Here is a 27,087-nt window from a genome sequence, read left to right on the forward strand (position 1 = left end):
GGCTAAAGAGCGATGTATCAAGCTATTCTACAAATAAAAATGTGCATGGACTTAAGTCCAATTACCTTATACACAAGCTGTCCCACTGGTCGGTAGTATTTCCAAGATCCTACCGGCCAGAGGGACAAGGCAAAGGAAGTTTGAATTCGGGGATCCGCCGAATCAATAACAAAATTCGTCCTGAAGGAACGACGTATTTAAAAACGCTTGTGCCTATTGTAAGTCAAAGACGTCTACAGTGTAATGTGTTAGCCGGTGTACAAATTTACGGTTTACGAACTAGACGGGAAGAGATCTGAAATATACAGCATTTGCCGAACAACTCACTGCTTTACTCTCTACACATTATTCTTAACTTGTCAGGTGAATAAAAACGTACTTGTCTCGTTGATCAACATAGTTTTACCACTGGCAATTCGCATAATTATGTGATTGGTATAGTCCGCCATATTGGAATAGCCGACAATTTCCGAAAACTGCTCGACTCGAAAACTCGCTCCTAGTACTCCTCGGTTGTCCTTCTGAGCGGTAGGATTTAGGCACAACCTTAGCGACTGAGGCGGGGGCAGTTGTCTGGCCTGGGATCGAGGTTGTCCCGAGTTTTTCGTTCGAATGTTCGTCGAGCAAGAAATTAGGGGTGACTTTGACGATCAGAAGTGAAGCTCAAGATATGCTTAGGTACAACAAGTAAAGCTCAAAGCGTGTGCAGAAGGTATGTAAAGTAACTGCTGTATTTCTGTAAGGTTTTCCTGGATTTTTTTTAAGGTTAAATGCTTTCTTCAATATTTCACTTCCGCAGTGAAGCGAAGTCTACTTTCGCTTTTACTTTAATAGACCTCTTTAGCTTGGGCGGTTTGTTTTCCCGTTGTTCCACGTGATATTCTCTACAGAATTTTTTCTTTTATCCATCGTAAAATTATTCATTCATATACATGCGATTATTTAAAAACTTGAAAGCAAGAACTCTCAAGAAACAAACCCCCCAACCTAAAGAGGTCTATTACCGGCCTCGCTTGTCGCCATCTTTTACATTTAGGTTTAACTGTGGAAGTTTTGCACCCAACTTTTTGAGTTCGCTGCCAACATTATCTTATAGTCACAGTTCAATATCGAAAAAATAAACATTGTTTTCACTCTCAAGATTAGTGATGCTAATCTTAAAGTCTGGTAGAGTCCGGGGGTAGAGTCTAAGGTTGGAGCCTGAAGGAATCCAATTTTAGAACCCAGTCAGTATAAACTGCAGATCGTAGACCATTTCCATCATTGAGAGGTAACCATAAACAGGCTAACCGAAGCGTTATTTAGGCTAACCTGAGTGATTTTCAGGCTAACTTCAGTGATATTCAAGCTAACCAGAGTGATATTCAGTCTAATCAGAGTGGGTGTCTGGAAAACCCGAATAGCGAATAGCAAATAGTACGATTAGTGCGAATAGTAGCGAACAGTCTCGAATAGTGGCAAATAGTGGCAAATAGTGGCAAATAGTGGCAAATGGTAGCAAATAGGGTACCCAGTATCTCGCAGTCAACCTCGTAGCAACTCAGGATGGGATTTTCCAGCTAAAAAGACAGACGTTTATCAGGACAAAAGGTGTTTCTAAACGTAATTTCTTCTGTTTTAACCACTGCAAAAGTGTAAATACGTCTTTATGAGGTTACCCTTATGTTTTCTGTTTTCTTAATGTCGGCGATGGACAGCCTACAAGCCTGAGTCCGGAGAAGAAAAGGTAATAAATTCTGTTGCTTATTTGGATAATTAATTAACGCTGGATATTAGATCTAAAGCGGTGACTATTGACGACTATTCGTCACTATTAACCACTTTTCGCAACTGTTCGCTACTATTTGCACTATTTGAGACTATTCGCAGTATTTGGGACTATTCGCTATTCGCTCTTTGGGTTTTCCAGACACCCTAATCAGAGTGATATTCAGGTTAACCGGAGTGATATTCAACATAACCAGAGTGCAGGTCTGCTGTACTTTCACTGCGATTAGCCTGACAAATCCTGTTGACGGTCAGCACTCGATAACGGAAATAACACGGTATATACTTAAGAAGACTGTAGTCTGCAGTCTGCATTTTATCCTGGGAGGACTCTGATATAAAAAGGACAGGGGTGCTGATTGGAAATGTAGAAAAGAACCCAAGATACATGTAATGATTTGTGGGTATGGCTTGAAATTTCTTTCACTTCTAAGAGGTACCAATTCTAAAACTACACAATCTTTTCAACTCAGTACCCTAAAAGGTACCACAAACTTCTGCTGTGGACCTTTTAAGGCTCTCCTGGGGCATTTTACCCTCAGTCTGCATTTTACCCTTATTTTACCAGTATTAATTGAAGGGGTAAGTGCAAAACCATGCTAAGTAACGATTTGGGTGAAAAAAAAAATTTTTCGCAAAAGGGCTTGAATTTTTGCATGTGGTCTTCTATGTAATAGAAAAATGCGGCCCTCTATTTTTGTCGCTGGTTTTTGCTTCCTTTTTCGAGTAATAATGTATGCAAAAATACTTGGCTTTTCCTAGCCATGTCTTTAGGAGTTTATTTGTTGAACAGCAAACAGGCAGACTGTTTATAGTGTATGAAGTCAAAATCAAATCTCACAGCATATATAGAGCAGAAATCTGGGAACAGATTGTTTACATCGGTTATTGTGACGTGAGCACAACACGTGAATCGATCGAGCGTCAAATGAAATTCATCGAACAAAAAAGAGATGTGCCGTATTAGAGCTCTGTCAACTAATATCTTAAGCATTGTTTTAAAGTACCTTGTATGCCTGCCTGGTGGTTGAGAGGCATCATAAAGTCTCGATAAACCTGTAAGTCATCAGCATGTTTTAAAGAATCCAAATGTGTTCTGAAACTTCGAAGGCAGCTGATATACCGTAATCGTGTTATCGACGTTCGAAGTCAGATCGAGCCAGGCAGCAAAGTCCAAGAGCAGTTCTTGCCCAAGAAAAATACCCTCTGGTGAGTCGTGGCCCATTTGCCAACTATTGCTAGCGTCAAAGTTTGGAAAGCGAGAACTGGTTTTAGACTTATAAAATTTGTCTTGTATCGACCGCCATGTTTTCCTGCGCACGAGGTGTAAAGACCCTTTCCGGCATGCATTGCGATCACGTTCTGCGGACGTTTCTCGAACTGGCAACTAGATTGTTTAAACATAAGAATGGCCAACAAGTAGTGATCGATTGTAACATAGATCTGTGATCCAGGTTGCATTGATTTTATTTCAAATCTGCATGATTTGTAGTGTTTTGAGCTTCTGGGATCAGCGGACATGCAGATGTATGGAGACCCGTACGTTGCAGAGAAGGGTTAATCTGTTAATCTGTCAGCCCTATTTACAGCGCGTTTTCACATGAAATCGACATCATTGAGCTTATAAGTTGCGTGAAATTACCATTTTGCTGTTTTCTAAGTGAAACTAGCATCCTTGCCGTCAAGCGTTAACGTGAAATCAACATTTTAACCTATTTAGACCTGAAATTAACATCATTGAGCTTATGGGCTGCGTGAAATTGACATTTTGCTGGTTTCTAAGTGAAACCAACATCCTTGCCGTCACGCGTTAACGTGAAATCAACATTTTAACCTATTTCATTGAGCGTATGCGCTGTGTGACATTGGCATTTTGCTGGTTTCTAAGTGAAACCAACATCCTTGCCGTCACGCATTAACGTGAAATCAACATTTTAACCTATTTAGACCTGAAATCAACATCATTGAGCTTATGCGCTGCATGAAATTGACATTTTGTTGGTTTGCAAGTGAAATCAACCTCCTTGCCGTCACACGTTAACGTCAAATCAACATTTTAACCTATTTAGACCTGAAATCAACATCATTGAGCTTATGCATTGCATGAAATTGACATTTTGCTCGTTTCTAAGAGAAATCAACCTCCTTGCTGTCACGCGTTAACGTGAAATCAACATTTAAACCTTTTTTGACCTAAAATCAACATTTTTGAGCTTATATGTTACGTGAAATTGACATTTTGCTGCTTTCTAAGTGAAATCAAAGTCCTTGCGGACGCGGCAGGCCGATCCTTTGTTATGATAAACCGAGGCGAGACTTCGACTTATAACAAAGGCTTGGCTTGGCTATTATAACAAAGGATTGGCTCTGTTTATCATAACAAAGGCCTGGCTTTGTTTATTTGAAGACCTCAGCAGGAAAAGGGCACTAGGTATTTTAATCAAAAGTGAACTTTGTTGAAAACGCTCCAAATTTCGCATGCAGTTTTGTTTAGGTATGTTTAACAATGTCCCGTAGTTTTTCCGCTAAGCTTCGCTTCATTTTTGAGATATTGCATATGCAGAAAAACCACTCGGTTTTCCTAGTGGCATCTTTATAAACGAAGCAAAAACCAGCGACAAAAATACAGGACCACGTTTTTCTATTACATTGAAGACCACATGCAAAAATTCAAGCCCTTTCGCGAAAATTTTTTTTTTCACCCAAATCATCACTTAGCATGGTTTTGCACTCACCCCTTCAATTATTAAATTATTATTACCCCAATCAGCAGTCTGCAGTTTGCATTGTACACTGACTGTTTTAGAACCTCATTTATGTAGTTGTATAATTGCCTAAGTGAATATTAATATTATTGCACAGTGACATAACTAACTAGCTGGTAAAGAAAAATTTTTGATTTTTTTTTTTTTTTCAAAGGAGTCTGTAGAAAATGGACATGGATGAGGGAAGTGACAAAGAAGAATAACTGGAACATAAAATCAAAAGTCAGAAGATGGATGAGAACAAATCAGGTGAGTTCTTTCAAAGACTGTGAGATGCTCTCTGTAAACTCTTAGTGCTGGTGATGTTTTCAGTGGAAAATTAAATTCAAAACAATAAATAAATTCATATTACTATATTTAACATAAGATTAAAAGCTCAAATTATATTTCTTTGACGTGAGTATGGCTCGGTCAATTCCAAGCCTGCTCGCCCCCCAGGACATTTGGCAGGCTGTAGGTCCCTACTATGGGGCATTTGCTCCCAGAGGGTTTCTATGGGGTGGGGCATTGGACAATTTAGTCAAGTACAAACAATAAATTGGTACTTTTTGAAAATGAAAGTCTGCTTTATTAAGCAACTGGTGCCCGTTTTATGAACCTCATATATAAATTTGCCATAGAAATTTTCGTAGAGCACTACACCTCTACGCTTTAATCATCGATCTCTTTGTGTTTCTTCTCTTGCGGGTACATATCAAAAGGTGGCATGTTGCCATGATTACCAACAGGGTTTGGTCTGTTGTAGGAGTTTTTATTACATCCTACACCTGAACTCATTCATTAATGATCATTTCTAGATAATGAACTCTACAGTATGGTGGCCCATCATTATCATGTGTCTTTTTAGCCTCAAAACAGAGATCAACTTCATTTTCTAATGAAATAATCAACTCTGTTCGTGTTTTCATTTTATTTTATTTTTGATTCTCCTTACAATTTCCATTTTGAATTGTCTTTTAAAAGCCAGATTGATTTCAAAAGGTTTTTCAATTTCAAATCAAATATGATTCTAAATTTAAATTTTAAAAATGCCTATTGAGAACGGATCAGTGCTATCACCCAACGTGGTAAGGCCTGGGACTACGGTATGCTCTTGTCAAAGCTAGAACACGCATTCTAGAGAGTAGCAATAGACACTGAGCTGTTTGGTTGTGATTAAACTAAGCTGATATGAAAACGAGAAGACTGGCAGCAGAGAAGGAGTCTTGGGAGGAGTTTGAAAAACGGGTTGGAAATAAGAGAAACAATGTAAAGAAACCAGGCGTGGGGAAAGCTTCGAGTGATATCCTTGTTCAGAGAATGTAGTCTACTGCTTCAGGATGATTAAAAAAATACGAGCCATTGGACACCAGAGACTTTGTTCCATTTGAAGATTACGAAGAACTCAATTTAGAAAACATCAAGGAAGCCTGTGACAGATTTTACAATGCTCCAGCTGGATCATATGATATTCTCGCATCAGACAGAGGTCCATCATGTTCTCAGTTCGAACAGATCAAAGGTCGCAAAGTATTCTTCATCTGATTTCTTGAGCCAAAAGAGAATGCCGATGGCACATATCGGGCTCTGGTAACTACACCAACAGTCGTGCCCAAATCAGTGTCGATCGCACAACTTTTGAGAGCCGGGGTACTGGTGAAGCTGTTGAAAACTACCATTCTACATCTGGAACATTTTGATGTAGAAAAGAACAAATGGGTTCCAGCTTGTTCGATTAACTTACAAATAAAGGAGGAGCCCTTCTCCAGTGGGGCCTTTAGAGACGCTTTTAAAGTGACCAGCAGTGATGCTGGTTTGTCCAGTGTATGGGTGGTGAAAAAATACCAGTCTACATCAGTGAAACCATTATCGACATCTTGAAATCTACAGTGGAAGATCATACTTGTAAATAAGTACAAGTGCACGCCGTCGCCAGAAACATTACACAGAGATTTTCATTGAGAGTACCCTCCTCTTTTGGCGATACTTTCAGTTACAGTAAGGAGTTTTACTCCATTTTAGATAAACTCCCAGTAACAGTGGAAGAATTTGTACCTGGCGAATTTCAAAAATACATGAACAATGATGGAACCTAGAATGCTCCGCTGATGGAGGACCACCAAGAAGTGTATGCTAAAGCGGAATGCCTTGTGCATTTCAGCTACACCTTTTCAGAGAAAAAAATGATGCAGGGCTCGAAAAAAAACCTGTCCGGTCGTCTGGGACAAGCAGATTTTCCCTTTGGGCAAGTAACTTTCTCTCCTTACTTGCCCCATGGGCAAGGACCCAGACAAGCCGTTCGCCGACTAAATTTTTGATAACAATTTTGAGAAGAAAAGGTAAATTTTAGGCTCAAGGGTAATCAAGTGTTTAGATGAAGCTTGATGAAAATTACAATTTATAGCGTTGTTTTGTTGATTGCGTGACGCGCACTCACGGCTCAGAAGTGGTTGCCTAGCACGTGATCAAAATCTCGATCAAATTTCTTTCCACGATTAAAAATAGCCGCATTGGGCACAAAAATGCTGTGTTTATTTCTTAAAATTTTAGCAATTTTTTGTGAGCATTTTCCAGTTTCTCTGTACAAAACTTAACTCAACAACAATATATTCAAGCTGTAGAAATTGTATGCAAAAAGAAGCCACATGTTTCTACCGCAAAAATGAAGCCAGCATTTTTGATACTAAAATCCAGGTAAATCTCTGTTTTCGGTGAAACATGCAAGTTTGCTAGTGATAGCTTACAGGAAAAGTATTATATTATTAAAAAGAAAGGAATAAGTCATCAAAATACTTTCAGAGTTCCTGGAAAATGACTTAAAATAGTGTTTCTTTCAAACAAGGTCGTTTTCCCTCAACAGAAACTATTTTTCATTCACCCAAATGAAAAAATATGCTCTTGCCAACTTTTCATATTCGACACTGTGCCTGTGTCAAAACTGAAGTGGGAAGGCGACTTGTTGTTAATTCTGTGTGTTATAAATTTCTCGCACTTCTCTTCACAATGATTTTGTGGAGCTAGACAAGATGCAGGTGAACATTCAAGGAGTTGAACGCGATCTTCTTGTGTTAACGTAGTTTCATTTTGATATTTCACAAATAAATTGAGTTGTAAAATAATGTAAAATTTTCGGTGACTGCACCTATCTCGATGCCAGACGAGATAAGTTGTTTGTTTTATCCGATCGGTGGATGTGTCACAACAAAATTTCATATTCTAAAAAAATTGTTACAGTTGCTCATCGCATTGGTTTATTAGGAACCAAATATGTTACTGTGGTTGTTCTTTCAGTTCCGAAGCTTATTGTTGAATATATTAAAAATAATATTTACAGTACTGAAGAAAGTAAAGTTAGTGATACAGAGAGCTTGTCTAATTTTAATTTAATTACGGAAAATTTCAAAATGCCATAATGGCGCCGCTTTACATAATCAGGAAATTATGAAAGTCATAATGTAAACAAGATATGAAACCAAGTTTTCATCCCTGAGTGAAACTGGCTCTGGGGCGAGTTTTCTCATGCAAACACCCCCATTATTAATATTAGTGTAAATATTTGTGATAAATTAACTAACAAAGTTTCTCTTGAGAAATCTAAAAGCTGTAATTGCATTACGTGACTCACCTTTTTCAGGACTTGAAAGTAGTTGTGCACAATTAAGTTTAACTCTTGGGTCCATGAAATCAAACGCATCCCCATCAGCATAACACCTGACACTTCGGCAACCTCTGTAAACTGATCTTTGCTCAATATTATCCCCATATTCTTTCCTCCGTTTTGCTCAGGGAAGGAAAACATGTGTTCTGGAACACCTGTTGAGATCTCCACTTTATCTTGTCCATGGATTCTGTACGAATTCCAGTACTTGACAAAGATATCGCACTCTCTTTGGACAATTGGTATAAAAACATAGGCAAGAAGTTGTCTATCGGTTGAATTAAGAGGATCGTATTCTCTTCTTCTCAAAAGAACTGTTAACTGTTCTTTAAAGAAGGCTTCAAATCTCTCGTGAAGGTCACGCCACCATCGCTCAATCTTGTTGCTTGTTGAGGGGCCGTAAATAATTGAGTCAGCAGGATCTTCCATGAGTCTGTGCTGGTTCAAACGGTAAACATGAATTGTAACCATTTTACCGGTCTCAGTTCCTCTGTCCATTCGTAGATTTACCGGAAGCATCTCTGTGTCAAACAAGTATTTGAGATACATCCTGCTGATGAGTAAGGGATTCGAGTTGGAATAACACACATACAATAACAGCACTTTGCGTGAAAACATGTCTATGCATCCATAGACTCCGAGAGGAAATGTAGAGTTCTGGAATCCGCATAGTTTGTTGTGTCCATCTAACGAGAATACCCATAGTGGGCCTTCAGACGTAAAGTTACCTTTCGGTTTCTTCTTTTTCTGGAGGTTTCTGGTTTCCAATCCTTTGGGATCCAATTCAGCCATTACATTATGAACTAGATGCTGAGGAACCTGTACTTTGTGCTCTGTTCTGAACTTGTGATTCGTGGCTCTATAGCCTAATAGCCTTCCTGGTCTGTCTAATTCTTTCTTGACCACATCACACACTTCTGCAAGAGGGGTATTATAATTTATATAGTGGGTGCCAAAATAGCAAAGGCGTCTGTCTAGAGTTGCTATACTCCAGTGGTATTGCAGAAACTTTTGCTGCACGAAATCAAGGATCTCTGTTCGCTTCAAGTTTTGGGCAACAAACTCTCCAAGATCTTGTTCCAGTTGATTATCTCCCTTCCAATCGTCGTTGGTATTCATGATTTGATGCTGAGTTTCCAGCTGTAATTCATGACTTGTACTGACACGGATGGGACTTGACACCTTCGTCATTTGTAAGACTCGCTCCCAGGCCTTACCGGAGTGATAACGCTGGGTTGTTCAATTTTTTTTTTTGTAATGGTGATAGCGCTGGTCCATTCCCAATAGGCATTTTTAAAATTTAAAGTTAGAATCATATTTGATTTAAAATTGAAAAACCTTTTGAAATCAATCTGGCTTTTAAGAGACAATTCAAAATAGGAATTGTAAGGAGAATCAAAAATAAAATAAAATGAAAACACAAATAGAGTTGATTATTTCATTAGAAAATGAAGTCGATCTCTGTTTTGAGGCTAAAGAGACATGTGATAATGATGGGCCACCATACTACAGCTTTACGATCAAACATATGCTGTATCTAGATAATAAACTCTACGACTCTACTGCCCTACGGCTATACGGCTATAGTTCTTTCATATAGAATTTCCATGACTGTATTTTACATATAAATCTCTTTCCACGGGGCTGTGCATGTGAGACTACACACTGCCATTTTACAACTCAGTTAATGGAAACTAAGAGTTTTAAGAATGAGGTATTTTGGTCTCAAGTAGGATTTAAAGTTACAGATGCCACCTTCCCTCCCTGGCAAAGGTTTGAGTGAGTAAGCCCTACATGCAATAACCTTAATTTATATATTTTTCTTTTTAGATCTGCTTGGGCAAATGTTCATGAATCTTCAGCAAATGCAATGCAATGTAAGCAAGATTAACAGTAAAACTGACCCATCAGCAGAGTTGGAGAAGATTACATCAGACAAAGGCTTTGTGATTTCTGACAATGAAGGGTCAGGGAACTGCATGTTTCATGCACTGTCTGAACAACTGAACCTTGTGAAAGGAATCAATATCTCGCATGGAGAATTAAGACAATCCATAGTGCAGTACCTCTTAAATAACCCAAGACTGGTAAGTTAAGTATTTGATTTTGTTGTTCTGGTTAAGAAAATTGTAACTTACATACATACATAGCTACCTACCTACCTACCTTCCTACCTACCTACCTACCTACCTACCTTCCTACCTACCTACCTACCTACCTACCTACCTACCTACCTACCTACCTACCTACCTACCTACCTACCTACCTACCTACCTACCTACCTACCTTCCTACCTACCTACCTACCTACCTACCTACCTACCTACCTACCTACCTACCTACCTACCTACCTTCCTACCTACCTACCTACCTACCTACCTACCTACCTACCTACCTACCTACATACATACATATTATACTTTATTTCCTCTCAAATTTTTAAGTAGCTAAAATAAGCTAATATCTTCCAGAACAAAAATATAATAGAATATATCAATACCTATACAATATTATTGTATAGGTATTGATGAAATATGCTTAGCATGTGGCTTAATTGGGAAAATGTGTTCCACGTGATTAGATTCCAGCATTTGAGTCAGCATCTGAATTGGACTTGCAGTCGAATAAGACGGCAGAAAATTGGGCATCGACACATACAGAAATTAGTTCAATCTTCAAATTGCTGTGTAAAAAGTGGTTTCAACATTTAGTTCTCCATTATACATGTAACTAAGAGAGGGACATTTCTGCCATCACACTTGTTTTAATTCCATGTGCACTGACCTTGTTAAAAGTTAGTCTTTTTACTCACCCTTCTTACAGCCAGATGGAACAGATCTGTTTAACTTCATTGATGGATATCGATCATGGTCTGATTATCTTACAACCATGGAGCAAGATGGCACATGGGGTGATCACATGATTCTTTACGCAACTGCAAATTGCTATAAAACATGCATTCACGTGATTAGCAGTCAGTCAAATCACCGTGACCTTACTATCAGGCCTGATGATCACGTGATCAGCACCAACCCACTTGTGCTGGGCCATGTTCATGAAGTTCACTATGTTAGCCTGCGACCCAAACAAGGTGAGGCTTCATGCAACACACTGTGTTATAAGACAGTTTGCTGTTAATTAATGTGTATCATTTCAACTGATTCAAGGTAATGCTTACTACAACACACTGTGTTGTAAGACAGTTTGTTGGTAATTAGCTTACTACATCACACTGTGTTATAAGACAGTTTGTTGGCAATGTATATCCATTCAACTCACACAAGGTAAAGCTAAGTACATCACACTGTGTGATAAGACAGTTTTACTTTGTTGATAATGTATATCATTTCAACTCACGCAAGGTAAAGCGACAACAATTTCTCATTTGTGCTGCTCACTATTCTCCATTAAAAAATTGCTGCTCAGTAGTCTCCGTTAAAAAAAAATAGAAAAATTAAAAAATCCTGCCATTTGTTTATCACAGTAGCTTTGGCAACTGACACCCTTTTTATGAACCTCATTGCTGTAGAAGTTTTTGTAGAGTGCTACGCCTCTACCCTGAATGTGCAACCCTTACATCAGAAAAATCAAGAGATCACAATGGCCCGATTACCTGCAATTTTTATTTGTTATTGACTGTGAGAGAGCTTTAGAAAGTTTGGAATGGACTTTCCTTGAAAAGTATTTGAATCAATTCGGTTTTAAGATGGGTCAATATTATCAAAGTTGTATTATAAACAATGGCCTTTGCTCTCACTATTTTAAGATAGAGCATTGTGTTAGGCAGGGCCCCCCCCCCTTTCCCCCTACCTTTTTGTCACTGCGATTGAAATCCTAGTGATTGCTATACCGAACCTAGACGATATTTAGAAACTAAACTGTTGCAGTTCGCTGATGACACAACTGTTGTTTTATCAGATTTAGACTCTGCACAAGCTTTGTTTGTATTGCTTGATTGTTTTGAGAAGGTCTTTAGACTAAAACTTAACATTGCAAAAACAGATGCAATGTGGATCGGCTCCCTCCAAAACTGTAAAAATGAACCACTTGGAGTCGAATGGAAAACTTGTGCTAAGTTTTTAGGAATTTTCATTCCATATGATGTACAGATACTAGTCGAGGAAAACCTCAAGCAAAGGCTGAAAAAAATCAGAAATGCAATAAATTTATGGAAGTCAAGGGGCTTGTCAATTCATGGCAAAGGTTTTTATTATCTACGCAATTCTTCTTGCAAAACCAATATACCTTAGCTTGGTGATAAGCACTCCGCTTGAGATTATAAAAGAATTTAACAAATTGATTTTTTCATTTTTATGGAACGGGAAAGATAAAGTTATTCGAAAATCAACCTGTGGACCCTATAAGCAAGGTGGCCTCAAAAGGATAGATTATGAAACCATGATAAAAGTGTTGAAGTTGAGTTGGCTAATGCACATAACGGATGAGGAGTCGTCAGGTTTCTGGAAGTCTTACCTTAATTATCTTTTGGATAATGAAGGGAGTCGTTTTCTACTTCAGTGTAATTATGATGTAAACCAGATATATATTTCATCTACTTTTTATCAGGATCTATTAGTGTGGTGGTCAAATATAAGAGAAATTGTAGATCCAAATAATGTTTACAAATGTGTCATATGGAACAACAAAGAAACCAAAATCAATGGTAAAAGTGTTTTTTTTTTATAAGCATTATTTTATTATGAAGATTGACTATACAAATGATCTGCTCTTTGACAAGTCAAATATCAAGCCTTTCAATGTTCTCAGAAGTGAGGGATTGACAAGGCTCAAATTTTTAGTATGGACAGGCCTAGGGCAATCTGTTCCTTTACAGTTGCATGTTAACATACCCAATTTTAAGGTGATTCTTGATTTGGAAAGTCTGAAATGTCGTCCTTCATTTCTCCTGTTCAACAATTAGACATAACAAGGCTGGAGGCAAGTAACTTGAAAACCTAGCGGTTCATTTAGCCTCCAGTCTCATTAAAGACAAATGATCGCTGAAAGCAGTTACCTTAATTTGAGCTACCTGTCCTCAACTTAAATATACTATAACTGTAGTGGCTGTATTTGCAATGAAAAAAGGAAATAAATAAAGAAAAAACATGATTGTAACAAAATTGCACCATTGTTTTAAATTACAAGCTTCTTGTCTTTCCCATGTAGTTGGTTTTAAACAAGGCAAACCTGGTGACCGTGACCTAGATGAGCTTGCAGGAAAGATTTGTGCAAAGTGGCAGGAGCTGGGACTTCGCCTTGGCATTTCTCAAGATAAACTGGACGAGATAGATGCTAACGAAAAACGTAAAGCATATCGGATGTTACTTCACTGGAGAAATACAACAGCTTCGGCTACACTTTATCGTGACCTCTACTACGCTTTGTGTCATGACAGAGTGGGTCTGAATAATGTGGCCAAAGAATTTTGTGGTAAGGAAACTACATGATTCAAAATAATTTTTGGCAACCCCATAGGCCTCTATCTTATAATATTTTTACAAAATTCTGTGCTCCAAATGTATAATTATATATTAATTGTATAATTACATAAGTACTGATGGGTTAATCCCGTTTAAAAATTTGATTATTATGATTATGATTATGATTATGATTATGATTATTATTATTAATTGTTTTGTGGCCAGCGACTTATTTTAAAATTGTTTTTGTTCTTATTTTCAAAGTTTTTCCTGTTCAAGGCAGGCCACCTTTATCAATGAAACACATTCAGTCGTCTTTTGCTGCATGCTGTCAAACTCCAGTTTAAACTTATCAAACAAGTCACACTCAGAGTGAATAGGCGAACGATTTTTTATAAAATAATATTTACCATGATAGTTTTCTGTGACATGATCGGTCAACATTCAGTGTTCTTACAGTCTCAAACAAGATGGCGTCTAAAGAAGCCCAATTCCATGAGCTGCGGTTCATAAAGTGTACAAATTTAAGTCTAACAGTTACTGTACATCTATGTAGACTCGTATAAACCTTGCCTGCGGCTCGGTCCAGGAACGTTGCCTCAAGGAGATAAAACCTGATCAATAGGTCTAGCCCGGAGCAAATCTATGTATGCTAAGATTTTTGAAAGTAAGATTAATACATGCTGCTTTTGAAATGTTATTTTCAAGACTAAGCTCTGCAAGTATTATGGCAGACTGTCGTTTTCTGAAGACTTTACTCTTGTCAGGGTGAAATGAGTTTTTGTGTCATACAAGTATTTTCAAGTTTATTGCTACTATAGAATCAGAAGAAATAGACAAATTCGGTCAACACACACGTGACATTGAATTGGGTGTTTACATTGCGTGAAAACGAGGCTCCCTTAACATTTTCTTTATTATTGCAGCCGCTTGTATTTGTTGTGTTAATCATGTGCGTTGCTGTAGTTGTGTATTCAATAAAGAATAGAAATGGTCAAAATCCTCGAGAAATTTTCCAAAATTTGGCTCAACGAACATGGTCTTGGCGGCTCGAGCAAGGCGGAAAAAAAAAAATGCTGGAGAGAAAAACTATAAGTTCTTTCGGGAAGGGTATGATTACGATGTTTATACGTGTCAGCAGTTGGAGGATTTCCATGTCAAGGCACGTTGCTAGAGATCTCTAAGAAAAATTGAAGAGCCTCATTTTAGCCATAAACTTCAGGGACAGCGATGGCAGGACAGAAGCTTTTAATTAAAACACGCTCTTCGTGTAAGGGAGGAAGCGGTGGACATGGCAATCATGTATTTGCATTATTGTTCCAGTTGAATGATTATTCATGTTTTATCAAATAATATCAAAGACATCCCGAGTGATGCAATCTTTACAAGACTACCCCAGTCTTGATATATTTCGAGAGCGGTTTCTCTGTGTTAATGACACTCGATTTTCTTGTTGCAGTATCCCAGTAAATCTGCATTTTTTAGATAGATTAGGCAACAGAAGTTGTAAAATATTCATGAATTCATCATGACTGTTAAATCCAGTGAAAAGTGTAACAAATTTGCGCGCTTTCTTTGGGCTGTGCATTCGGAAAGAAGGGGGGATACAGAAAAACTATGTAACCAGGGAATTCTAAGATGTTCATCTAATTAACTACAGATTTCATCCTCAAGATGTTTGCGCCTTTCGAGAAATAATCTCTTCGCCCGTCCTGGTCGAGACCGACGTGACACATTCTCCTTCAGATGCTGCCGAATTCGTTGCTTCATTTTCTTTTCTGCTTTGATTCATCTTTTCTGAAGCGTACCTCTTCACCGCTTGGACCTTCTCCTGCTTGTCTTTATTCCACGAAAAAAAGAGGACCTGCATCCGCCTTCAATCGATTTTTACTATAGTAAAGATTAAAAAAATCTTCCGATGTAGTGTTCGCTGCAGTACTGAAGTTGAAATATCGTGGATCTCTTTTCATTTTCACGATCCAAACTGAGAAGAGACTTTTAAAATTTAACTGAAACCCGTGAAACGACAGATCGTTTCGGTTAGCGGAGCTGTTCTGACAGTCTCCCGTGCAACAAAACCGCGGAATCGTGGCTTATTTTTCTCTAAATGTCAATACGAACGCACTTGTTTTGGTTGTTGTTGTACCCAATTCAAGTCACGTGACACCCGCGCGTGAGTTAGCCGAATTTGTTTATTGGATCTTTGTAAGATACCAACATGAATCTCCTCTGACATGAAAAACTTGGTTAAAGAGTCGTGTGGTTCAAAATATTCACGATCATACAACATATGCATACAGTTGTTCATTTTTACTCTACAAGTTCATTCCAAGTCTTTCTTTTCCAAGTTCTTCAGTACTTCAGTGACACTTGTTAAACGTTAGTGTTTGGTTGGTACTAAAAACATGCAATTTTATGCCCGTTGTTCATCAATGCACAGTAGAAGTGACTGTCAGCAAGTTTATTGACTTTTGATCAAATGCCATCTTTTTGTACCACACATCTCAAGAACACTTTCTTCTGATTACTGCCATAGATTCCTGGTCAGTGAATTCTGTGATCGTGATTATGTGATCAATACGTTTTTCCGGCTAGGAATGCCTTTTCTCTTTAGTTGTACTTGCTAGATGGTGTTCAAAGATGTGTACTTCCTCGTTGTGCTCACAATTTTTTGTACAAATTGTTCACATAATGCTCGGTAGGACTACAATCAAGGTGTGGACAAAGCGAAGTTGTAGTTGTCTGTACAAGAGGAAGAAAAGACTAAGCTAATCATTATAAAAGTATAATTGTAGAAGTTAACGAGAAGCCGTGCGAATAATTAAGATCAATTTTATGTTGTTTTAGCTGTTGTTGCTGGCTGTTGCTCACTGAGTCAAATTGTACATATAGTCATAAAATCTTTATCATTTCGTTTTCTATAGTTTCTTTTTTGTCTTACCTTTCTTTTGTACCTGAATAGTGTGAATAAAGATAGTTGTTGTTGTTGTTGTTGTTGTTGGAGGCCAAATTATCGGGCTTTTCTCTTGTTTCGAAAACGCTAAATAAGACTGCTTCTATTCGTTATCCTCTTTTACTCACCTCATCGCGCAAACTGGAACACAAATATTTGGGGAAATCATTTACTTAGAAGCTGGAGTTTTAAGGAACGCCACTTCTAACAATAAACTGTGTCTGAATCAAACACTATAATTTTGTTTTTAATGTAGTAATTGTTTTCCGTTTCTATCTCATTTCGCTGTTATGTTTTCTCTCTTCAGGGGCCTCTCCTTTGGATACTTTTGATGTGAAAACCTGTCAGAGGAAACTTGCAGAGCATTATCAAAAAACAGCCAAGGTGCCCATCACTGCTTGGTCCTCAGTATTACAGGCGGACCTTGAACAGATCTACACTCGACTGTCTTGGGTGAAACAGGAACAAACCACAGCTGGGTCATCACAAAGGGAGCTGAGTCATTACACTGAAATTTTCACCGAGAAGAAGAAGAACGGAGTTGTAGCAAAGAGAATTCTCGTGCAAGGAGAGACTGGAATTGGAAAAACGACTTTCGTTAAGAAGCTGCTTGTAGATTGGTCGAATCTTGGAGAGGCGAAGATGGATGAGGAACGGGAAGATGCACTGAGGAAGTTTGACATCGTTGTTTCTATTAATCTCAAAGAAGTATCCAAGTGCCAGACGTTTAAAGAAGTCTTAAGTCAGTCTCGCGTGTTTCCAGACGATGAAACATCTTCAGTTGACGATCTTCTCAGTTACATTGGTGAGAACCAAGACAAAGTTCTGCTTGTGTTTGATGGCTATGACGAGTACCGCAGCGGCAGCGAAGCAGAAGAAAAGTATGGCAATAGAAGCACCTCTCCAATCTTCGAAATATTCCACGGGAATATTATGAGAGACTGTACTATCTTGGTAACCACCCGACCTTCACGTGCTGATGAGCTGCATGAATGTGCTGACATACATGCCGAGATCACTGGGTTTAATTGGTGTGATAGAAAGGCCTTTATGATGAAATTTCTGGAGAGCGAAACTGAGGTGGATGGTCTAAACGATTTCTTACTCGTGAGTGATATGGAAGACCTAGCAAGAGTTCCATTACTGAATCTCTTTTTTTGCTTGCTGTGGAAGGACGAAAAGGAAAAGTTGGAAGAAGGATTGAAAAGAAAAACTGAATTGTTTCAAGCAATTTTAGAACATATTTTACAGCACAGCCGCAAAAGGCATTCTCCGTCTAATGGCTCTAAGCTGAAAGTAACCGATGACAACGAAATTCTTACTGAAATAGGAAAGGTTGCGTTGGAAGGTGATCTGTTGTTCAAGTGTGGTCAACTTTCTGAGAAAGTTCGTGGTGAAGTGAGTGTCATTGTTGGTCTTCTTCAAGTTTCTGAGTTTGGACCAAGTGTAGAACCAAAGGAGATGGTGTCTTTTATCCATAAGAGTATTCAGGAATACTTGGCGGCGTGGTTCGTCACCTTCAGACGTGTCCCTGAAGGAAATCTCGGTGGAATTGAGCAGCACGCATGCACTGTGAAGGGTTGTAAGGCCTTAGAGAATGTTTTTCAGTTCGTTTCTGGGTTGTCCGACAAAGGAGCAGAGAAGGTGTTTGAGCACTTTTCGTCAGTAACACGGGATTTGTCAGTGACAATACCTGATGCAGACAACAAGACAGACTTACCTCCATATGACCTCACTGAGGAGCACTGGCGGTTCAGTGACCTCGCTTTCAATTGCTTTCGAGAGGTTAAATCAAAAACTGAACTGTTAAGTGTTTTTTTGGATTGCTTTGGGGGGATCGTCCCTGTTCCCAACGAAGTACTACTTTCTCAATTTATGCCAAATGTTAAAACCGTATCTACATCAGCACCTTCTCGTACTTTTGCTTTTCGTTTTCATCCCCACGATGAACTCTCGATCCCGAGCAAGTCGCTGGAGCAGTTTCTTAACTGCATCCATGGGTCTCTAAGAATAACTGAAAATACTGAAGTTCACAAAGTTAGCGACTTTCTTGAAGATTTTCAGAGTATAAGTGAACGCGGGGCTAACTGGGACAGCAGGTGCTCATTTCATTTCATCCTCCGTTTCCGTAATGGTGAGCTTCAGTTTTACATAACAAATTTGTTTCTGAACTGTGATGACCATGCCAGATTATTTACGGAAACTAGTGACATTTCTGTTCCATCTGTCGTCGCAAATTTGAGTTTAAAAGATTCTTGTCTTAAATTTACAAGATCTCTACAATGGCGGCTCAAAGTACGTGCCGAAACTATGAAAGGTCTTGGTACAGCCGTAAGAAACTGTAGACATCTGAATTGCATCGACGTTGCAGCCACCAAAGAATTGACACGTGGGAATTGCATCGTTATTCGAGACAACGAAGACTCCGTATGTCATCTTCTGGAACAAGTACCAAACCCCAGCAAGTGCTCTTTGAAGCTAGGCTCTTTCTCTGCACCCGCCAACAGCTTTCGGAAAAAGTTTCATGCAGTTCGCCTGACATCAGCTGGAGCAGAGAGGCTTGCCAGTTTGTTACCACAATTTAACAACGTCAGTGTTCTTAACCTTAGCCTTGTTGATACAGAAGTAGATGCGCTGATTACCAGCATCTCTCGCCAGTCTCTCAAGATACTGAGACTGAGTGGAATAATCCTGACTTCAGCAGCAGCCACGACGCTTGGCCGGTCACTTCCTGAAATGTCATCCTTGGAAAGTTTCGAAGTAATTGGGGTGAACGGAAGAATTGTACAAAGTAAGGAAATGGAGGCACTGTTTGACGGATTTTATAAAACATTGCCTATGGAGACGCTTGCGTTCAGCGGTTTCAGCGTGAAAGGTTGTCTTCCTGCGCTCGTCAAAAGCTTCCTCTTCTTCCCCAATTTGAAAAAGTTGTATGTTGGAAAATTTAGTATGGATGAACATAACCTGTTTGGCTTGCTGGAGAGCTTGAGTTTCATTCCCAGTCTGAGAGTATTGGACGTACAGGGCAAACGTCTGAGGTACAAACATTCCTGTAGCGCACAATTAAGCACAGTCAGCCGTTCTTTTGCACATGAGACTCTTGAGGAACTGGTACTGAGTGGTATACGTCTGAATCCAACGGCAGCCGCGGTACTCGGTCGGTCACTTGCTGATATGCCGTCCTTAAGAAGACTCGAATTAAGTGGAATGGATAGAAAGATGCTGCAATCAGAGGAAATGAAGGCGCTGTTTGGTGGATTAAACAAAACAGTGCCATTGCTCCCGAACAGCCACCGCTTCCTTCCCAATTTATATGATCTGCGTCTTGGAAAGTTCAATATGGATGAACAGCACTTGTTCGGTTTGATGGAGAGTGTAAGGTTCATTCCTAATCTCTTTAGACTGTGCGTGGAGGGCAAACGACGGTGTCCTGCAGATTTTAGCTCTACGGAAGTAAACACGGTGTTCAGTTTTACACACGAGACTCTCAGCGAACTGACACTGAAGGGAATAAACCTGACACCAACAGTTGCCGCGATGCTCGGTCGATCACTTCCTAAAATGTCGTCCTTGAAAGCGCTTGAGTTAACTGGGGTGGATGGAAGTGTTGTAGCAGCCGAACAAATGGAGCGGTTGTTTGACGGATTTAACGAAACATCGCCATTGAGGAGGCTTCATTTCAATGGTTTTAGCATCACGGGTTGTCTTGCTCCACTAACCAGACGTTTTTCTTCCTTCCCCAATTTAGGATCCTTAGAGCTTTCAAACCTGAACATGGATGAGTGTGACTTGAGTGGTTTGCTGGAAAACTTTGAATTCCTTCCTAAACTGAGTACACTGAACTTGTCAGGTAATCCTCTCGGTCACGCAGTAACATGTATCGTGTCACACGTCATCAACTTGCCAAGGCTAGAGTTTCTTTGGCTTGAGGGATCTTGTTCTGAGGAAGATTTGAAATCTGTCGCACAGGTACTACCTGACCGTGTTGTCCTACTCAGACCTGCTCGTTTTTTTTAACTAAAGAAGTTAAAGACTTGTCCATTGTAGGACAAATGTTCAGTTTACAGACTAATAGTACAAGATCGAGTTGGAGTAGGAAAATCGTTAATATGGACTTGAAATAAATTGGCGAAGAAATAGATCGACGTAGTAGCGAAAATTTTGCTTCGTGTAATTTATTTGTGAGAAACATTTTTCACTATCAGTAACATAATTTCAGCCACGAAGGAATATCAGAACGTATGCTTGCTGTAAAGTTGTGAAGCTGTAAATATGTTTTAATATGAGTTGAAATACAAAGCGTAGAGAGTGAAGAGATGCGACTTCTTAACAGTATCATGAAAGTTCGGAAACAGTCCTACTATTTTGTACCCAATGGTACCTTTCTGATACGCTTCGGCGGTATATCAGGGGGGATTGGTCGAGCCATGGTTCATATTTTGGTGAGACGTAGACGAGCCAGAATAATCATGGCAAAACCAAACGAACCTGATATGCTGCCGAAGCGTACCAAAACAAAGGTGTGATTAGATATTTATCGTACACAAATTCGGCCAAGTGAGCATGTAGCCATATCAGTCAGTGACTTGCTAAAAATACTGTTCTGAAACAGAAACACCGATAAGATAGAGCTATAGAGACTTCAATGACGGTGAAGACAGTGTCAACAATTGTTTACATCAGTGAAGAAATGTACAGAGTCCATACCAGATTTATTAGCAGCAGGTCATGATATCGTTTTTTTTTTTTTTCATTTCTTGGTATAAAACCCTAAATGACATCTTGATATGTATGTACATTGGTGTCCTGTCCTAAAAAGTGAGACCAAACTCTACGATTTAAAACCCTAGGCGTGACGAAGAGCTCATCCCCTCAGTTCTTCATTCTGTCCTTTCAAATGTGAGTCCCCTGTAACTAACTTATCAAAACGGGCTGTAGGACAACTACAGTAAATTGCTTGTATGTAGCTGTTACGACAAAGGTTGTCCTGCAAAAGCGTGCGCGGCCATGTTGATTGATCATGGATAGTGGTCCTAGTCAGTTATCGTTGCTTGGCTGAGGTTCACATTTTCTCAGCAAGAAGGAAGCGCGTGAATACAAGTGTATGTGGCCTTATGTGCGATTACGTCACATACTGATAATTCACCACCAAGGCTCGTTTGCCAGACATTTTCTCAAACTTTCGTTGCCTTCGTGTTGTTTTCATATTGGTATTCTTTTCATCTTTACTGCTTTGCGAATAGGTTCATGATAAATATTACATTTTGGATTATCAAACCGAGTCTTGGTGGTGATTTTTGCCAGTCTGATGTCATCACACATAAGGGCTATCACACTAACGCACCTTGAGCTTCAATCAAGCAACCGCAAATCACCTTCAATTACCCACAATATTTTCGACATTGTCGCCTACACTCTTTAATTGCACTTGTACGAGAGCCTTTCTTCAAACACCTGTATATATATGAAGGTGAATTAATCAACATGACACGAGCGTGGGACAAAGAAAAATTCTGAGTCCCCGACAGGAATCGAACCCATGACCTCCCGAACACCGGGTGGGCGCTCTATCCACTGAGCTACGAGAACTCATGAAGAGCGAGGTCATTTAACTGGGTTCATATATGATAGGTGTCCTGCACACTGCTAGGATCAACGCTATCGACCGGGCTCAGTCCCGAATGATCACGGCATATTTCTTGTAGCGCTATGGTTACTTAACTGTTCAGAAAAATTAACATACACGCTCACGATGCACGTGTCGTTCCAATTCATTATCGTAGGAGTTTTCCTAAGGCAAGTTTTCAGCAGTGTATCATGAATCTCTTATTAACCAAGCTCGCTCGACATCGTACTAGGAGAATATTGAGCGGCCACAGCTCGCTGCGCTCGGTCCGTACTGTCAAGACCATGGACGATAATCTCCCATTATTATGTGGCTATTTCACAAGGACTGGGAACTACCGAATTCTCGAATTTGATTGGCTGAAATCGATGTTGAAAACGGTCTAGATTTTCCCATCTAGACTTGATCTAGACCGGCTGTGCTTAGCTCTTATCAACCGAGCAGGAGGTCTGTATGAGAGAATCTTGATCGAGGTCGTACAGACCGAACGCAGTGAGGTCGGTACACACGACCGAGGTCAATATTCTCCCATACAGACCTCCTGCTCGGTTAATAAGAGCGAAGTACAGCCCTCGCGCCTGGTTAATCTGCTAAATGAACCGATGTCATATCTTGGGGAATAATACATTTTTCAATCAGGACGACACAAAGATAGCTCAATAGTATGCTACTCTTATCACCCCCTTACTAAGCGAGAATAAATAAGAGCTCTGCATCTAATTTCAGACCAGTTCGGCTGTTGGTAGCCGCAACATGTTGTCTCTCTTTCTCGCTTGACCACCGCGCTTCTCACTTGTCCTCCCTTCCTTTCCCTTACCTTGAACACTCTCAACTCACCCCAGCGCGGTCACATTGCTCCATCTCTTATTTAGCGAGAGCGAAAGGGACTGTCACGAAGAGTATGCTAAAGGTCCTGAGATTGTAAGAAAATGGTTTGGCACTTACTAGTTTTTGATGTTTCGTTCAAGACGTTTCGGCTGAGGCTAGAGCCTTTATCAATTGACGAGAATATTCTGCGAGACTGCACCGTCTTGGTAACCACTCGATCTTCACGTGCTGATGAGCTGCAAGATTGTGCTGACATACATGCCGAGATCACTGGGTTCAACTGGTGTGATCAAAAGGACTTTTTGATAAAATTCCTGAGTAGCCAAATTGAGGTGGATGGTCTATTGGAGTTCCTGCGAAAAAGTAAGCTGAAAGACCTAGCAGGAGTTCCGTTACTGACCCTGTTTTTTTGCTTGCTGTGGAAGGAAGAAAAGGAAAAGTTGAAAGAAGGATTTAAAAGTAAAACTGAATTGTTTCAAGCAATTGTGAAACACATTTTACAGCACAGCCACAAAAGGCATTCTTCTTCTAATGCCTCTAAGCTGATAGAAGCCGATTACGAGGAGATCCTTACTGAAATAGGAAAAAGTTGCATCGGAAGGTCTTCTTCGAGGCGATCTGTTGTTCAACTTTGGTCATCTTTCTGAGAAAGTTCGTGGTGAAGAGAGTGTTATTGTTGGTCTTCTTCAAGTTTCCGAGTTCGGACTAAGTGTGGACCCTAAGGAGATGATGTCTTTTATCCACAAAAGTATTCAAGAATACTTGGGGCGGCGTGGTTCGTCACCTACAGATGTGTTCCTGAAGGAAATCTCGGTGGAATTGAGCAGCACGCATGCACTGTGGAGGATTTTAAGGCCTTAGAGATGTTTTTCAGTTTGTTTGTGGGTTGTCCGACAAAGGAGCAGAGGTTTTTGAGCACTTTTCATTAGTTAGAACACGGGATTTATTGATGGCAATACCTGATGCAGACAACAAGACAGATGTACCTCTATATGACCTCATTGAGGTGCACTGGCGGTTTAGTGAACTCGCTTTCAATTGCTTTGGAGCGGTTAAATCAAAAACTGAACTGTTATGTCGTTTTTTGGATTGCTTTGGTGAGATCGTTCTTGTTCCCACCCACATACTACGTTCTCAATTTATGCCAAATGCCAAAGAAGTATCTACATCAGCACATTCCAGTGCTTTTGTTTTTGAGAAAAACATCATGGACTTAGTGCTATGCAAGTCGTTGGAGCGGTTTATTAAATGTTCCCATATCCCAAGAACCACTGAGTGTCCTGAGGTTCACGGAGTTGGCGACTTTCTTGAAAAGTTCCAGAATAAAAGAAAAATTGGACAATGCGAGTTAGGTTGCTCCGTTCATTAAATCCTCTGTTTCCGTACTGGTCAGTTTCAGTTTTACATAAAAGACGGCCTGGAACTATACTGTGATGACCATGCCAGATTAATTACGGAAACTGCTGAGATTTCCGTTCCATCTGTAGCGGCAAATTTGTGTTCAGAAGGGTCTTGTCTAAAATTTGTAAGATCTCTACGATGCGGGTCCGATCTCAGCGATGAAACTGTGAAATGGCTCGGTGCAGCCATTAGAGATTGTAAACAACTGAGATGCATCGTTATAGATGGCAAGGACTCCTTATGTGATCTTTTGAAACAAGTACCAAACCCCAGCAAGTGCTCATTGAAGCTTGGCTCTTACGATGTGGGAGACGTTTGCCTGACATCACCTGGAGCAGGGAAGCTTTCCAGTCTGCTACCACGATTTAACAACTTCAGTCATCTTAACCTTAGCTTTGATGATGTAGAAATAGATAGGCTGATTACCAGTATCACTCACAAGTCTCTCAAGGAACTGACACTGAGTAGAATGATCCTGACTCCAGCAGCAGCTAGCCGCGGCGTTCGGTCGGTCACTTCCCGAAATGACATCTTAAGAAATACTCGACCCAAAAGCAGCGCGGAATCAAGGAGGTTTGCAAACTGTTGACATGGAGGCGCTGTTTGGCCGATTTAACAAAACACTGCCTTTGTACCACCTTTCTTTCAGTGGTTTCAGTGATTACCTTGCTCTACTCACTAAAAACTTTCGTTTTTTTTTCCTAATTTGCAAGAGTTAAGCCTTGAAACGCTCGATATGGGTGTGCAGAACTTATTTGTTCTGGAGGGCAAACGACTGGCTCCTGCAGATTCTAGCGCGCAGCAGAAGCAAACACGGAGTGCGACTTTACACACAAAACTCTCAAGGAACTGAGACTGAGTGGAATGATCCTGACTCCAGCAGCAGCCGCGGCGCTCGGTTGGTCACTTCCTGAAATAACATCTTTAGAAATACTCGTGCTAGAAGTGGCGTGGAATCATGGAAGTTTGCAAACTGTTCACATGGAGGCGCTGTTTGGCCGATTTAACAAAACACTGCCTTTGTACTGTCTTTCTCTCAGTGGTTACCTTGCTCCACTCACTAAAAGCTTTCGCTTTTTTTTCCTAATTTGCATTTTTTGTACCTTAAAAATCTCAATATGGATGAGTTGAACTTATTTGTTCTGCTGGAGAGTTTAAGGTTCCTTCCTAGACTCGTGAATCTGTACGTGGAAGGCAAACGACTGGTTCTTGCAGATTCTGGCGCAGCGGAAGTAAGTAGTTTTACACACAAAACTCTCAAGGAACTGACACTGAGGGGAATATGCCTGACACCAACAGTTGGTGCGATGCTCGGTCAGTTACTTCCTAAAATGCCGTCCTTAACAGTGCTTGAGTTAAGTGGGCTGGATGGAAGTGTTGTGCCAGCCAAACAAATGGAGCGGTTGCGTTACAGTGGTGGTTGCCTTGCTCCACTAACCAGACGTTTTTCCTCTTTCCCCAATATTTGACGTGGTTATCGCTTAAAAACTTAAACATTGATGAACATGACCTACTTAGTTTGCTGGAGAGCTTTCGGTTCATTCCTAATCTGGAAGTTCTGAACTTGTCAGGTAATCCACTCGGTCACGCAGTAACACCTATCGTGCCACATGTCACCAAATTGCGCCGAAAGCCAAGGTTTCTTTTCCTTGATGGAACTGGTTCTAAGGAAGATTTGAAAACTGTCAAACAAAAGTCCAAGAAGTCCGTAAAGTCCAGAAAACAGCCACCCACCAATGAAGTGAGAAAATTTCACGGCTATTAGCAAATCGTGAAAGCAACGGCCCTTGAACAGTAAACACCCTTAGGTTGGAAATTTGAATAGAAACAAACTGTTTCTAGCTAATGTTTTTGCTTTGAATGACCCTTATTCCAAAGGCAATTACCACTGTCTGTACATAAGGATCTAAACCGGCGGTATTTCTGCAAGGAAAAAGCTGAAACGCCATTGACAGATTTCCACGTTGCGCTGTCGAAGCCCGTGTCGGACTTTCTTATCAGTAAAAAGCCAGGAACGTTCCTCGGAAGAGTTGAATTAAAACCTTAAAGGAGATCAATCTGGGCTTACCTTAAGCTTACTTGACCCCTGAAAAAAACACTGTTCTGAAACAGAAAGGGAACAAGCCTAGGGAGTGGGGGAGGGGGTACTCCTTTATCTGCGCTATATAGCTATGTGCTGCCCCAGAAGATATTGTTTTTCAGCTGTTTTGGTCCTAAATAGGGTATCGATTTTAGCTGATTTTGGCCATTTTGGTCATAAATAGGGTATGTGTTTTGCACTCTAGCCTTGATATGGGTATGTTTTTAAGAAGAAGCCACTTTTTCATCATTATCAACAAAAGCCCTTCACCAATTATGTTTACGGTAATAACATTGGTCTGAACTAGGGAACTAATTATAACGCAGGTCTGAAACAGGGTTTTGATTTAATGGTCAGGTCATAAATAGGGTAGGGAATGTCGCTGATTTTGGTTATAAATAGGATCAGGAATTTGGAAAGCGGGCTGCACACCCCCACTCAATTTTTCTGGGAATACCTCCCCCCTGGGGGGGGGGCAACAAGTTAGAGCTATACAAACTAGTATGACGTAGAGGATGCCATCAAATGATTTATCAGTCAAGAAATGTTAGAAACTCAATCCCAGATTTGTCTTGACCATCAACAAGTCATGGTCGTAGGAGTTTTCCTAA

The 27,087-nt window shown here is 40.0% G+C and overlaps 2 protein-coding genes and 1 pseudogene across 3 annotated transcripts; 2 read left to right on the forward strand and 1 right to left on the reverse strand.

Moving 5' to 3' along the window:
• Nucleotides 1-566: 566 nt before the first annotated feature.
• LOC145500856 (uncharacterized) lies at nt 567-14,099 on the forward strand. 2 transcript variants are annotated; one of them, XM_081480390.1, is made up of 6 exons: nt 567-712; nt 4,687-4,781; nt 10,000-10,256; nt 10,992-11,259; nt 13,335-13,598; nt 13,853-14,099. In XM_081480390.1, exons 2-6 carry the CDS (start codon nt 4,763-4,765, stop codon nt 13,933-13,935), a joined length of 891 nt encoding a protein of 296 aa, XP_081336516.1. In that variant the 5' UTR covers nt 567-712; nt 4,687-4,762; the 3' UTR covers nt 13,936-14,099. The 2 variants fall into 2 exon arrangements, with proteins under 2 accessions (XP_081336516.1, XP_081336517.1); XM_081480391.1 differs by lacking the exon at nt 567-712 and adding an exon at nt 1,689-1,726.
• On the reverse strand, nt 7,580-9,993 carry LOC145500855 (uncharacterized; annotated as a pseudogene).
• A 2,667-nt stretch (nt 14,100-16,766) lies between the features above and the next one.
• Nucleotides 16,767-22,268, forward strand: LOC145501761 (NLR family CARD domain-containing protein 4-like; the record flags this gene model as incomplete). The annotated part of the gene is made up of 1 exon (XM_081481156.1): nt 16,767-22,268. A coding segment is annotated over one exon (3,792 nt), but the record flags the coding sequence as incomplete, so codon positions are not given.
• Between the last annotated feature and the right edge of the window lie 4,819 nt (nt 22,269-27,087).

This window comes from Orbicella franksi, chromosome 10 (assembly GCF_964199315.1).
Source record: "Orbicella franksi chromosome 10, jaOrbFran1.1, whole genome shotgun sequence".
Lineage (NCBI taxonomy): Eukaryota > Metazoa > Cnidaria > Anthozoa > Scleractinia > Merulinidae > Orbicella > Orbicella franksi.